The 13,445-nt window shown below is 40.5% G+C and overlaps 1 protein-coding gene and 1 pseudogene across 4 annotated transcripts; both read right to left on the reverse strand.

Moving 5' to 3' along the window:
* Positions 1-910: 910 nt before the first annotated feature.
* On the reverse strand, positions 911-3,246 carry LOC126587350 (pentatricopeptide repeat-containing protein At4g16390, chloroplastic-like; annotated as a pseudogene).
* Positions 3,247-10,493: 7,247 nt separating this feature from the next.
* Positions 10,494-12,095, reverse strand: LOC126587359 (protein PYRICULARIA ORYZAE RESISTANCE 21-like). 4 transcript variants are annotated; one of them, XR_007611040.1, is made up of 4 exons: positions 11,661-11,869; positions 11,418-11,499; positions 10,600-11,295; positions 10,494-10,556 (listed from the first exon to the last, which is right to left on the reverse strand). XR_007611040.1 is itself a non-coding variant. In XM_050252396.1 (3 exons), the coding sequence occupies exons 1-3, from the start codon at positions 11,945-11,947 to the stop codon at positions 10,763-10,765; spliced, it is 633 nt and encodes a 210-aa protein (XP_050108353.1). In that variant the 5' UTR covers positions 11,948-12,095; the 3' UTR covers positions 10,494-10,762. The 4 variants fall into 4 exon arrangements, 3 of the variants coding, with proteins under 3 accessions (XP_050108353.1, XP_050108352.1, XP_050108354.1); XM_050252396.1 differs by lacking the exon at positions 11,661-11,869 and adding an exon at positions 11,930-12,095 and having other exon boundaries at positions 10,494-11,295; XM_050252395.1 differs by having other exon boundaries at positions 10,494-11,295.
* Positions 12,096-13,445: the final 1,350 nt, after the last annotated feature.

The following is a 13,445-nucleotide window of genomic DNA, read 5'->3' on the forward strand; positions in this document are numbered from 1 at the left end:
TCCAAAAAACAATGTTGAACTTAACTATATGTTTTATGTATTTGTTAAACAAATGTTGTTGATGCACAAAACCGGAGGGGTCTTGGAACAACGTAAATCTGACCGTAAATTTGCAAGAAAGTAAATAACACAAGATGTATCGTGGTTCACCCCAATATTTGGGCTACGTCCATACTGATATTGTATTTCTCTAAGAGGATTGTGAGGGAGAGAGTCTCTGTATGTGAGGATGAGAGCTCCTCTGTTTGTGAGGGTGAGTGTGAGGCCTCCCTTATTGTGAGGGTGAGGTGTCCCTTTTATAGACTAAGAGCTCCTCACTTATTACATATTTGCCCCTTCATTTATTACATAATTACATTTGAGTTCCCCGAGTATTTATACGAGGTCTAAATACGGACGCCCTAAATATGGTACAAACAAATGTCAATGAGGCCTCGAATCGAATTACACAGGAAGCCTGAGTCAGCTAGCCACAATATAATAGCTTCGGCTCTCAATTTCAACCAAAAGAGATGCAGAAGACCAAATGTCTACATGATTCTATCACAAGCAAATAAAATCCCCTGGATCTCGAGAATTATAATAGCGGAAATAAGCCTAAAAAAGTAAGCACCTAAGGTTGCTTCAGTCTGTGACAGTGCCAATTGGCCTTTCCTATAGCCTGGATGGAAACAGAAGTTACAACAATACACTTGTTTTGTACCTCCTGTCATTCTCATGTTGCAATAAGGAATTTTCAAAACTTTCGTAGCATACAAAAGGAAACTGGACTTTTTCACTTATTCGATTTCTTAAAACTCATTCAGCTATGATCTAACCGATGATGTTATTCAAATCACATCTCACATATAGACGCATTACTACTGAGTACGATGCAAGATTTCTAAGAACTTCACTAACTTTATAAGACTAATGAAAGAAGATTTCATAGTTGAATTCTAATGGTACAAAACGGTTCTCTACGCCTAGAGAGAATTCAAAAAACATATAAGTAGAGAACTGAGAAGCAGCAAATACCAGTTTCACATTACATTTTCAGTGTGATGAGCTTTTTTAGTAAACTAAATAGCCTAACATCTAAGCAGTAACTAACTCAGATGAACTTCTAGATTCTAACCATGACATGACTGCAACCCTTGTTGTCAAAAACCATCCAGCCTTGTCTGAGGCCTCATGGAATGGAGCATTCAATTCCTTCAAATGCGACCCAAATACACTCGCCAGACCTTTGTCTGAATACTTATGTTTTCCATGTCCAGTATTAATTCCAAGCAACGGCGGAAGTTCCTCACTAGATTCCAATACCCAAGACAGGTCATTGATCCAAATATGTAATGCAGTCAGAGCTGCCCCAAGAGAGAGGCCCTTGAGATACAGAGACCACTGGGTCTGAGAGCTTGACTGTAAGCCTATGTATATCCGAAGTGTGATCCCCAAGTCTAGTAGCTCACAGGCTCTCTCCAAGAGATTGAGGTTCACACAAAGATCAATCAGGCAATTGCAGTAAGCCTTCTTTACATCCAAACCAATTGAGTTAAAAAGTTGTGATGCTTCGTTCTTGAACTTTTCACTACTGTCTTGCTTTTCCACCAAAAGTCTTACCACATACCATAGTTTTTCATCAGCCCTCTCAATGCAGTTCGCAAGCTTGCAAAGTTCTTCCTTTGGTGTTTGAGTCATCACATTCAGGAAACAACCACATAAACGCTCATCTGGTGTTATACCCAATTCTAGGAGTTGATTGAATATCCTGACAACGTCATCAGTGCGTTTTGCCTTACCGTAGCATTGGATAAGTGATGTCAAAATAAAGATATTTTGCTCAAAACCAGCTTCCAACATCTCATTCAATGTAGCTTCTGCTTCTGTAACTTTCCCACTACAGGAATATATGGTAATCATGGACGAAAATGACCAACTGTCAGGCTTCAGTGTTTCAGAAGTCTTCATTTCTTCAAAAATCTCAACGGCTTCGTTGGTGTAACCAACATCAGCACACATAGCTAAAAGGGTGTTATAGAGAATTACATTTAACTCCAGTCCCTTTTCCTTCATCTCTTTATAAACATTAAGAGCATCATCACTGTAGCGAGCTCTACCATAGGCCCTTAAAAGACTTGCATAGGTTACCCAATTTGGTGAAAGCTCCTTGCTGATCACTCTCGGTAAATTTTCTTGGCCTGCCAAGGCTTCCTAGCTCTTCCCATAGCATCCAACAAAGTGTTATAAATAACCAAGTTTGGCTTAGCCCCTATAGCTTTCATTTCCTCATAAACATTCAAGCACCCATCAAAATTCCCCGATTGCCCGTGAATTTTGATTAATGTAGAAAACGCCACTGGATCAATGCGCCACTTCTCAGTCCTGGCCCGGTCGTACAAACTGAAAGCCATTTCAACCTTACCAGCACGTCCATAGGCGTCGATCATAGCCGAATAGGTAACATCATCTGGATTACACCCAAAACAGGGCATATTCTCAAACTACTCCACAGCCTTCTTAGGCAAAGAACACATCCTAGAGCAACTAATCATAGTCGAAAAAATAACATTATCGGGTTTAACACCTCTCTGGAGTATTTTGTCGAACAACTTCTCTGCTCTCTCCATATCCCTACCCTTCCTACACACTTTCAAAGTCACATTATACAAAATCACCTCCCGCTTCGGTTTACTCTGCTGAAAGTAGTTAAGCGCAAGCAAAGCATTTTCCGGATTGTTCATGTTATTCAGAACCACCACAGCGTCTTGTTCCAGAAAATTATCCCCTAAATCTTTTAAAGCTTCGAAAACATCACTTTCAATCGCAGTGCAAGAGTTCAAATACTCAGCTACCTTCACCAAAGAAGCGTACCTGGAATCGTAGGACTTATGCCGCAGCTGTGAAGCTCTGGGGCTGCTGGGATTGACCCAGATATAGCTTTTCGACAAAGACTCGGAATTTCCATCTGGGCTCTGAATATTTCCAATTTCTGGAGCTTTGGAGTTCTGGGCTTCTTCTGCAACTGGGTCTTGCAAAGAAACATGGTGTATTTGCAGAGAGGTACTTGACTGAAATTGCAGTGAAGGAAAACTGAGTCTGTGGGTGTTAATTGCAGAGCTTTGGAATCGGAAATCAGTCGGGGAAGAAGAAGAAGGGAGAGAGCGGGATGGAGTTTGGGGGTTGCGGAAGAAAAAAGAAGGTGAAGAGCACAAGTGACAAGCCATTTTCCTCACCCTGTGGGGGATTATGAAAGGTGCTTTTCTTTTCTTTGCATTCAGAGAGGCAAATTTGTCAGCCTGCAGCGTGGACAAATACCTTTTTGAACTTGTATCGGGCCTGGATGTGATTTTACGGGTTCGGAAGATGTTCGAAGCCCAACTTAGATTCCCAAGAGCTTTACGATTAGATAAATAGTTGATTGAAATAGGCATTGTTTTGTATTAAGGAAAATGTTATAACTAAGCTTTTTCATAGCAGTTTTATCATATCAATCAATTCTCGAACAAACAAAAGGAGAATGGAATGAAAAGCAGGCCCAGGAGAAGTTCTTCCTGCTGGGAACATATTATTGCACACGTATCTAGGTTGTTGCTGCTGCTCTCTCTCTCTCTTGTGTTGACATTTGGAAGGGTTGCGGGATCAAGGATTTGTTTAGTTTAGTGCAATGTCAAAGAAACGAAAATTGTAAACAAAATTTACAAACTAAATGATGTGTCACTAATAAGAAATTAACACATTTATAATCACTTAAGTAATAATCCAATCATTAATTTTGATGTCATTTACTTTACAAAATTTGGCTACAAATTTAGTCTTCCTAGCATTACTTTTTAGTTTATGGTAGAATCTAACGATTTGGGGACTGAAAATAATGATATAGTTGAGCATTGTTAGACAAGGATTGGTCGCTAAATTTCATTCTTTAGTTTACTCATATGAGCCATGGCAGGCCAAGGGTTTGCTTCTAGGTGGGAAATTTATGTGAATTGGAACACATTATCTTGATCAACTAGTGTAACTCATATAAGTCCCGGGAAGCCAAGAGATTGCTTCTGGGTGGGTCTTTATTTAGGAAAATTAATGAAAATGGCTTCAAAACTTTGAGTTTTAACCAAAACCACCTACTAACTTTATTTAATGATAAGGACAAGAGAGAGAGAAAAACCTAACACTAATCGGAGGGTCGAAAGTTGAGAAATGGAGAAAGCATTGAAAATCTATGCGGAAGTTCTGAGATTGGTGAGGAGGTTGAAGAAAATCCCCTCTCGACAGATCGGAAAAGTAATAGGGAAGGAAGGGTGTCGAATCCAGAAGATTCGCGAAGAGACCAAGGCCAATATCAAAATCACCGACGCCATTGCTGTGTGTAGCACTCTCTCGGTTTTGTTTCGTTAGGGTTTTGTCGGTTGGGTTTTTCGATTTATTTTGTTGCTTTTTTTGCAGAGACACGAGGAACGTGGGATTATTATAAGCTCAAATGATAGTGATGATTCGAGTAGTGATGCTGAGAAAGCGTTGCAGTAGATAGCTGGGTTGATTCTGAAGGTGATCAATGGATGTTACTTTGTGTTTTCTAGGTTGACATGGTGAGGTTTGAATTGTCAAGTCGTTGGGTTCAAATGCTTTTTCGTGTTAGTGAATTTGTAACAAAAAATGAATAATTATGTCAAATTACAAGCACTGAAGTATTTACTTTAATTTGATAGTGCAGTTAGTGTTGTGTTTGTAGGGCACAACATTTGCATTTGGTAGAGGAGAAGAGGAAGCCGCAGATGGGCGGGCAATAGAAGAAAATTAAGTAATTGGTGTAGAAAGTTAGAAAATTGAAGAAATATAGAGAAAGTGTGATGAGTATTGAAGAAAATTAGAAGAAGAAAATGTGTTTGGAATGTGAGAATTCAAGAAGAGGAGAATGTAGTACCATTAAGTTTCATAAACAGTGTCGTAAGTTTTCATAAATAGTGTAGTAAGTTTCATAAACAGTGTCCTAAATTTCAAAAACAATGTAACAGTTTCATAAACAGTTTCCTAAATTTCATAAACAGTGTAGTAGTTTTATAAATAGTGTCAACAACAACAACAACAACAACAAAGCCTTTTCTCACTAAGTGGGGTCGGCTATATGAATCCTAGAACGCCATTGCGCTCGGTTTTGTGTCATGTCCTCCGTTAGAACCAAGTTCTCAAGTCTTTTCTTAGGGTCTCTTCCAAAGTTTTCCTAGGTCTTCCTCTACCCCTTCGGCCCTGAACCTCTGTCCCGTAGTCACATTTTCGAACCGGAGCGTCAGTAGGCTTTCTTTGCACATGTCCAAACCACCGGAACCGATTTTCTCTCATATTTCCTTCAATTTTGGCTACTCCTCCTTTACCTCGGATATCCTCATTCCCAATCTTATCCTTTCTCGTGTGCCCATACATCCCACGAAGCATCCTCATCTCTGCTACACCCATTTTGTGTACGTGTTGATGCTTCACCGCCCAACATTCTGTGCCATACAACATCGCTGGCTTTATTGCCGTCCTATAAAATTTTCCCTTGAGCTTCAGTGGCCTACGACGGTCACCCAACACGCCGGATACACTCTTACACTTCATCCATCCAGCATTCTATGGTTGAGATCTCCATCTAATTCTCCGTTCTCTTGCAAGATAAATCCTAGGTAGCGAAAACGGTCACTTTTTGTGATCTTCGCTAGATTGCTCCGGTCATTAGTGTGGATAAGTATATAAATGGATAGAGATAGGAAAGCAAACATAAGATGTACGTGGTTCACCCAGATTGGCTACGTCCACGGAATAGAGGAGTTCTCATTAATTGTGAAGGGTTTACACAAGTACATAGGTTCAAGCTCTCCTTTAGGGAGTACAAGTGAATGATTTAGTACAAATGACATTAGGAAATATTGTGGAAGAATGATCTCGTAACCACGAAACTTCTAAGTACCGGAGTGTGGTATTGTCTTAACTTTCCTTATATGTCTCATAGGTAGATGTGGCATCTTCTCTGGAAGTACTCTTCCTCCATCCAGGGGTGGTATCTGTAACTGGTGGAGATGCACAAGGTAATGTATCAATGTCACTTGAAGCTTACTTGTAGTTTCAGGCTTGGTCAAGCGCGATACAAACCATGTAGTAGGAGTCCCCCAAGTCGCCGAGCTAGGGGATCTGCTGAAAGAGGTAACAGACAAAGTAAGCAATCAGAGCTCCGACTGATTGTTCACATTCTCCCTATCTTGCAGGCAGCATGAAGGATAAAGAGAAGAAAAATGAGAAGAGATGATATGGGATACTTTTGCTTTTGAAGAAGTAACTTTCCACAGGCTTATTCTTGAACTGGGCTGGAGGGTTTTCTGGTTTCCTCCAGAGTATAAGGCCGACTGAAGAATTTGAGGGTCAAAACAAGTCCATCAAATCTAGAGTACGTTCGACCCTGCTGATATGGGATACTTTTGCTTTTGACAGAGTAGTGGATGTATCGGCACGTGTGCTGTTACGCTTGTCTCCACATGCTTCCTTGTATCCTTCTCACTTGCCCTATCTGTTCCTCAGACAGATGCGGTATCTTCCCTAGAAGCATAAGATGTTGAAGATGAGTACTCGAGAGCAATGCCAGGTAAGTAATCAGGTAAGGGGTTCCAGACAGTCAGTTCCTGGCTGGAAGCTTGATTCCAAGTGATGACTGATTGCTCTCTTTCTCCTTGTCTTGCAGGTAAGAACAAGGCCAAAGGAAAAGACAGGGAAAAAGCATGATATGGGATACTCTTGCTTTTAACCCTGATGATATGAGATATTCTTGCTCTAGTATAGCTTGTTTACAGAGGTATTATCGGGGGGAAAGAAAACTGAATATTTCGAAAGGCTTCGTTGGGAGTGCCCTCTCAGATAAGAGGAAGGGTTGAGCATTTTTGCAGGTCTGCCTGTCCGTTGGGGATGAAGGTCGACATATATAGGAGTCTCCCTAACATCAAGTAATAATGCTATTCCTTTACCATGCTTGGTCATAGCACGGTAGTGGGAGCTGCCAGCTTCACAAGTTTTAACTCTGTCAGAGCACTTTGAAAAAGTGGTCTATGGTATCTGGAAAGCTGATGTTGCGTGTGAAGATTACAGACAAGCTTTATCCAAGGAGATCCGGCTCTTGAAGTTGGGAAAGTGGTGCCTCTTCGGTTTTCGAACAAGCAATCATGTCGGGGATCTGGCTCTCGAGATTCGGAGAACAATGCCTCTTCGATTTTTGAGAAAGCAATCATGCTGGGGGTCTGGCTCTCGAGATTCGGAGAGCGGTGTCTTCGATTTTTGAGAAGGTAATCATGTTGGGAGTCTGGCTCTCGAGATTCGGAGGGCGGTGCCTCTTCGATTTTGGAGCAAGCAATCTTGTTGGGAGTGTTTTCTCGAATGTGAGTAAAGGTTGGGCATGTTTGCTAGTTTACCTTGCCACGAAGCACAGAGGTTGACACACAAGGACTTTCCAATTATCCAGCAGTGGTACTGTTCCTTTACCCTCTCTTCGATTTTTGAGAAAGTAATCATGTTAGGAGTCTGGCTTTCGAGATTCGGAGGGCGGTGCCTCTTCGATTTTGGAGCAAGCAATCTTGTTGGGGGTGTTTTCTCGAATGTGAGTAAAGGTTGGGCATGTTTGCTAGTCTACCTTGCCACGAAGCACAGAGGTTGACACACAGGGACTTTCCAATTATCCAGTAGTGGTACTGTTCCTTTACCCTCTCTTCGATTTTTGAGAAAGTAATCATGTTGGGAGTCTGGCTCTCGAGATTCGGAGGGCGATGCCTCTTCGATTTTGGTGCAAGCAATCTTGTTGGGAGTGTTTTCTCGAATGTGAGTAAAGGTTGGGCATGTTTGCTAGTCTACCTTGCCACGAAGCACAGAGGTTGACACACCGGGACTTTCCAATTATCTAGCAGTGGTACTGTTCCTTTACCCTTGTGGGTAATAATATGGTAGCTAGGCCTTCAAAATTTATGTATCTAAACTTTGTTAGTGTTGTTTCTTTGCTATTCTTTTACCCTTCTTGGTCAGAGCGATGTAGTGAGAGCTGCAAGCTTCACGTGTCTCAACTTTGTCAGAGAACTTTGGCAAAGTTATATGTGATACCCATGAGCTACTGTTGCGTGTGGGAAGTGGGTGATTGAACAGTACGATTCATGTGCTTTCTACTTCGCCAGAAATCTTCGACAGAATGCCCATAATTTCCGCAAAGCTGAGTGTGCGTGTGACAGGTGCTGACAAGGCTGGAAAAGTAGTCTCAACTTTGTCAGTGAACTTTGGCAAAGTTATATGTGGTACCCATGAGCTACTGTTGTGTGTGGGAAATGGGTGATTGAACAGTACGATTCATGTGCTTTCTACTTCGCCAGAAATCTTCGACAGAATGCCCATAATTTCCGCAAAGCTGAGTGCGTGTGACAGGTGCTGACAAGGCTGGAAAAGTAGGTGCCTCTTCGATTTTTGAGATCGGCCCTCGTGGTCTTTGAGCAACCCAGCTTTTGAGAAAGCAAACCTCTTCGATTTCTGAGATCGGCCTTCGTGGTCTTTGAGCAGCCCAGCTTTTGAGAAAGCAAACGCCTCTTCGATTTCTGAGATCGACCCTCGTGGTCTCTGAGCCGCCCAGCTTTTGAGAAAGCAAACGCCTCTTCGATTTCTGAGCAGGCGCCTCTTCGTTTTCTGAAGCTTCGTCGAGTGCAGATTTTTATAGGGGCTGACATTAAGTTCCAAAGCACACTTGAATATCCACCAGTAGAAGCTCCATTCTTGCACTTTTAAGATCTTGATTTGTTCGACCTCTTCTCTCTTCAACACCTTTGAAAATGTATGGCCCCTCCGACCGTCGTTTTGACTTGAACCTTGTTGAAGAGGCAGCCCCGCCTTCTCCAGACAACATATGGCGCCCATCCTTCGTCTCCCCTACTGGTCCTCTTACCGTTGGGGATTCCTTGATGAAGAATGATATGACCGCTGCGATAGTGGCCAGGAACCTTCTCACTCCCAAAGATAACAGACTACTTTCCAAACGGCCTGATGAGTTGGCTGTTAAGGATTCTCTGGCTCTTAGTGTTCAGTGTGCAGGTTCTGTGTCTAATATGGCCCAACGCCTATTTGCTCGAACCCGCCAAGTTGAATCATTGGCTGCTGAAGTGATGAGTCTCAAACAGGAGATTAGAGGGCTCAAGCATGAGAATAAACAGTTGCACCGACTCGCACATGACTATGCTACAAACATGAAGAGGAAGCTTGACCAGATGAAGGAATCTGATGGTCAGGTTTTACTTGATCATCAGAGATTTGTGGGTTTGTTCCAAAGGCATTTATTGCCTTCGTCTTCTGGGGCTGTACCGCGTAATGAAGCTCCAAATGATCAACCTCTGATGCCTCCTCCTTCTAGGGTTCTGTCAAGTACTGAGGCTCCGAATGATCCCCCTCCGGTGCCTTCTCTTTCTGGGGCTCTACCGACTGCTGAGACTTCTCCTAAGCAACCTTTGTGAAGGCTCCCTCTTGTTTGTTTATTTTGGCTCAAGTATATGTACATATTTGTAACTTATCGGGGATATCAATAAATAAACTTTCCTTCATTTCAATGTATTGTGTTAAATCACCAAAGCATTCTTCGCTAAGTTCTTTGAATTTTCTTTTGTTGAAGCTTGTATGTTGAAGCTTTGTGAGTGGAGCATGTAGGTTGAGGTAGTGTTCCCTTAATTTCCCGAGCGAGGACAACTTCTCGGTTGGAGACTTGGAAAATCCAAGTCACTGAGTAGGATCGACTATATGAATCTTAGAACGCCATTGTGTTCTGTGCTGTGTCATGTCCTCCGTTAGATCCAAATACTCTAAGTCTTTTCTTAGGGTCTCTCTCAAAGTTTTCCTAGGTCTTCCTCTACCCCTTCGGCCCTGAACCTATGTCCCATAGTCGCATCTTCTAATCAGAGCGTCAGTAGGCCTTCTTTGCACATGTAGTTTTATAAATAGTGTAGTACCATTAAATTTCATAAACAGTTTGTGTGAGGATGCGTGGGTCCGTGCGTCATATTTTTTTTAATATTAAAATAATGTCATTTTCATTAAAATTTAAGTTTTTTGTCATTTTTATCAAAATTTAAGTCTTTTTAATTAAATAAAGTTATAAAATAATTTTTTATTAAAATAAACATAATCCAAGCCCTTGTTCCCTCTTTGTTTTGGGTAAAGAAAGAAAAAAATATATAGTTTAGATTAGAACAGAGTTGAATCTGGTAGGAGAGAAAAAAGGTTAGCTTTTGCAAATAAAGGTCAATATACAAAAATAATAATGAGTTTTTTAAAAGAAATCAAATTTTTGTTTTTGTTAATAGAATTCATGTTACACTTAATAAATGAGAAAGATAAGTAGCTAGATTCTTCTGTTCACACCTCCTCAATTCTAGTCTTGACCAATCGCTTATTAGTGGTTGATGAAAATCAACTTGCGAAATAGGAAATAACTAATAAGAAGGCATGTGCACTGTGCAGGACAAAGAAGGGAATGTGGAATGGAAACTTCAATTGCATTGAAAATTGTAGCACGCACCAACTATGAAGGGATGTCTCTCTTTCTCTCTGTGGTCTATATTAATGATAAAATGAATAGACTAACATGATTGTGACTTGACAACCACCAAGATCAACAACCAACTTTATTATTCACTTAACAATATACGGCCCTCGTATATTATTAATATCAAACAACAAACACTGCTAAAATATTATCCCGAGATTGAAGAAGGTGTCACAGCCCAACAAGATGATCAATGATTTACATGACTGTGCAAGCTGAGGGATTTTCTTCACAATACCCCCTGCTGCCACCGCCGTAACTGTCATACACTGGCCTCCCATAGTAACCATCATACTGGATGCACGGGGGTGGTCCCCCACCATAACCACTGTAGCATGGCCCACCTGCATGCCCATGGTAACAATCCGTACAACATGTTCGGACAGGCGGTGGGTACCCTGGCACACAAGGAACCGGCTGCATAGGAGGAGGACAAGGCTTCACTGGCTCCACCGGTGGTTTAGGTTTTTCAGGAGGTGGTTTAGGCTTTTCGGGAGGCGGTGGAGCCGGTTTAGGTTTTTCGGGAGGCGGTGGAGCCGGTTTAGGTTTTTCGGGAGGTGGTTTCTCAACCGGCGGCGGTGGCTTGGGCTTCTCTGGCTCTTTGATCTCGATGCTTTTTATGGCACCTCCACCTTTGCAGCAAATCTTGTCTCTTATCTTTTCTGGACTACAGCATACCACTTTGATCACCACTTGGTTTTGCTTCTCGTCGTATATCTGGTCTCGTATTTCTCTTGTTCACAAACACACATTAATTTACTTAGTCTACAATTAATCTTAATTTTCCAAAAAGGTAGAACTTTTGATTTTTCATCAAATAATTATAAATGAAGCAAGGAGAAGAGAGACTCACGAGGGAATTTACAAAGAACTTTTTTGACTTTCTTGTAGCATTTGTGACACTGAAGATCCACCTTCAGCACCATAATCGTAACCTGAATTACCCATATTAATATTAATAGAAAAAATATGTACATTAACCAAATATTGACAAGAATGAATATTCAGAAAATGTATAAATAATACAGAAGATTGGTGTGCAAAAGTGTAGACAAAAAGAAGTGGAACAGTGCTGCTGGACAATCAGGGTTCTTACTGACTGACTGGGAAGAATCATGATGAAGGTATGTGGCAAAGTCAGTAACAGAGAGAGAGAGAGAGAGAGGGGAAAAAAACAACAAAATAGCACAGAGGAGGGGACTTGGATTCTTATTAGGATATAAATAAAAGAATAGGAACCACAAAACTTAAACAAGAGCTTAAAGCCTTTTAGTTTTAGCCATACAAATCATCATTTTGGTTATCTGCTTATCCTCAGAAGAAGAAAAAATGAAGAGAACACAAACTATACCAAATATTGCGTACCTTTTCCTTTTCCCCCATTGTAGTGAGTAGTGGATGCTCTCAGGCTCAGATCTAAAGGATAACTTCTCAACTAAAATGATTGAATGGGACAACTACTCTCACAGAACTGACTTATATATATACAAAAATATATAAAAATAGGAATACAATTCGGTGGAACAAGGTAAAGGGAAAGAGAAGGAGGGCAGTATTTGATTGAAGTGGTTTATTAAAAAAAATCATGACAAATTGCTTGTTAAGAAAGGTTTCTTAGGGATCAAGAGGATTTCGTGATTGTAACCGTTCATCGTATATTATGTGATCAGTTTTCGTTAGATACTATTTATATTTATTTTAATTTTTAATTTTAAAATAATTTCTGATCACACGATATACGAAGAACTATCACGATCACGAAATTCTCATAATCCCCAAACGAGGATCCTTTGCCGTTAAGAAAGAATGAAAAAAAAAAGAGCGCGCACAATAATTCGTACATAGGGCCAATGGGATGCTGATATTGGAAGGTTGATTTCGGCCCCGTTTGGGATTGAGATGATTTTAAAAAAAGTCACTGTGAAAAAAAGCTGAGGGTCATTTTTGTGTTTGGTAAACTGAAAAAAAAAAGCTTATTTTGGAAGCTGCTGTGAGAATAAGCTGAAAATCAAAGGAAAAGCTGAAGCTGCTATTTGCTGCTTTGAAAAAAAGCCAATTTTTTCAAAGCACACGGAGCTACAGTGCTCCTTTAATGAAAAGACACACTATCATCCTGCTTTTTTTTCCAAAAGCACTTTCACAAAAAAGTTTACCAAACACTCTACTGGCTTTATTTCACAGCCGCTTATTCTCACAGCACAACCGCTTATTCTCACAGCAGCTTTTTTTCAAAGCACAACAATACCAAATCAGCCATTCATGCTATGGTGGACAAAAGCTTCATTGTAACTGTAATACGGGTAGTACATTACGTGTAAGTGATGAGAAATTTTATTTTTTAAGTTATTAATTTTTTTTAACATAAATATTTTATATTTTTATAATAACACGTGATATACCATTTTATATTTTAGATTGAAAAATATCTCGCTGTAATGATTGTGGGTTGTCGTTATACGAAGTGACTTTCTGATGGTCGCTAAAAGTTGCAGTTTCTTGCATATGCATGTGCTGGCTTTGATTCACCCACCTCACCTTCCATACTTTCCAACTTCCTGCTAATATTATTATAAGTAAATGATTAATTATCAAAATAAAATTACATCCTAAGTTAATTATAATTATTAAAGTTCACATAGAGTTTGGTGGGGAGGAGAGCTGCCAATATTATTTCAAGATCGTCATATTAATGGAGAAAAAACTCTATTGTAAGGTCGATAGTTTGGTCAAGTACAATTATGGATCATGCACCCCCACATGGCACATGGAAGTTCCTCCAGTTGTCCCTACATCTTAAGTAACAACAGGTGCCACCCGTCTTTGACCAGCTACTTGAAGTTTGGTTTGTTAATCCAAACCGGTGAAGAAACGTCTAGTAATT

This window comes from Malus sylvestris, chromosome 10, assembly GCF_916048215.2.
Source record: "Malus sylvestris chromosome 10, drMalSylv7.2, whole genome shotgun sequence".
Classification (NCBI taxonomy): Eukaryota; Viridiplantae; Streptophyta; class Magnoliopsida; order Rosales; family Rosaceae; genus Malus; species Malus sylvestris.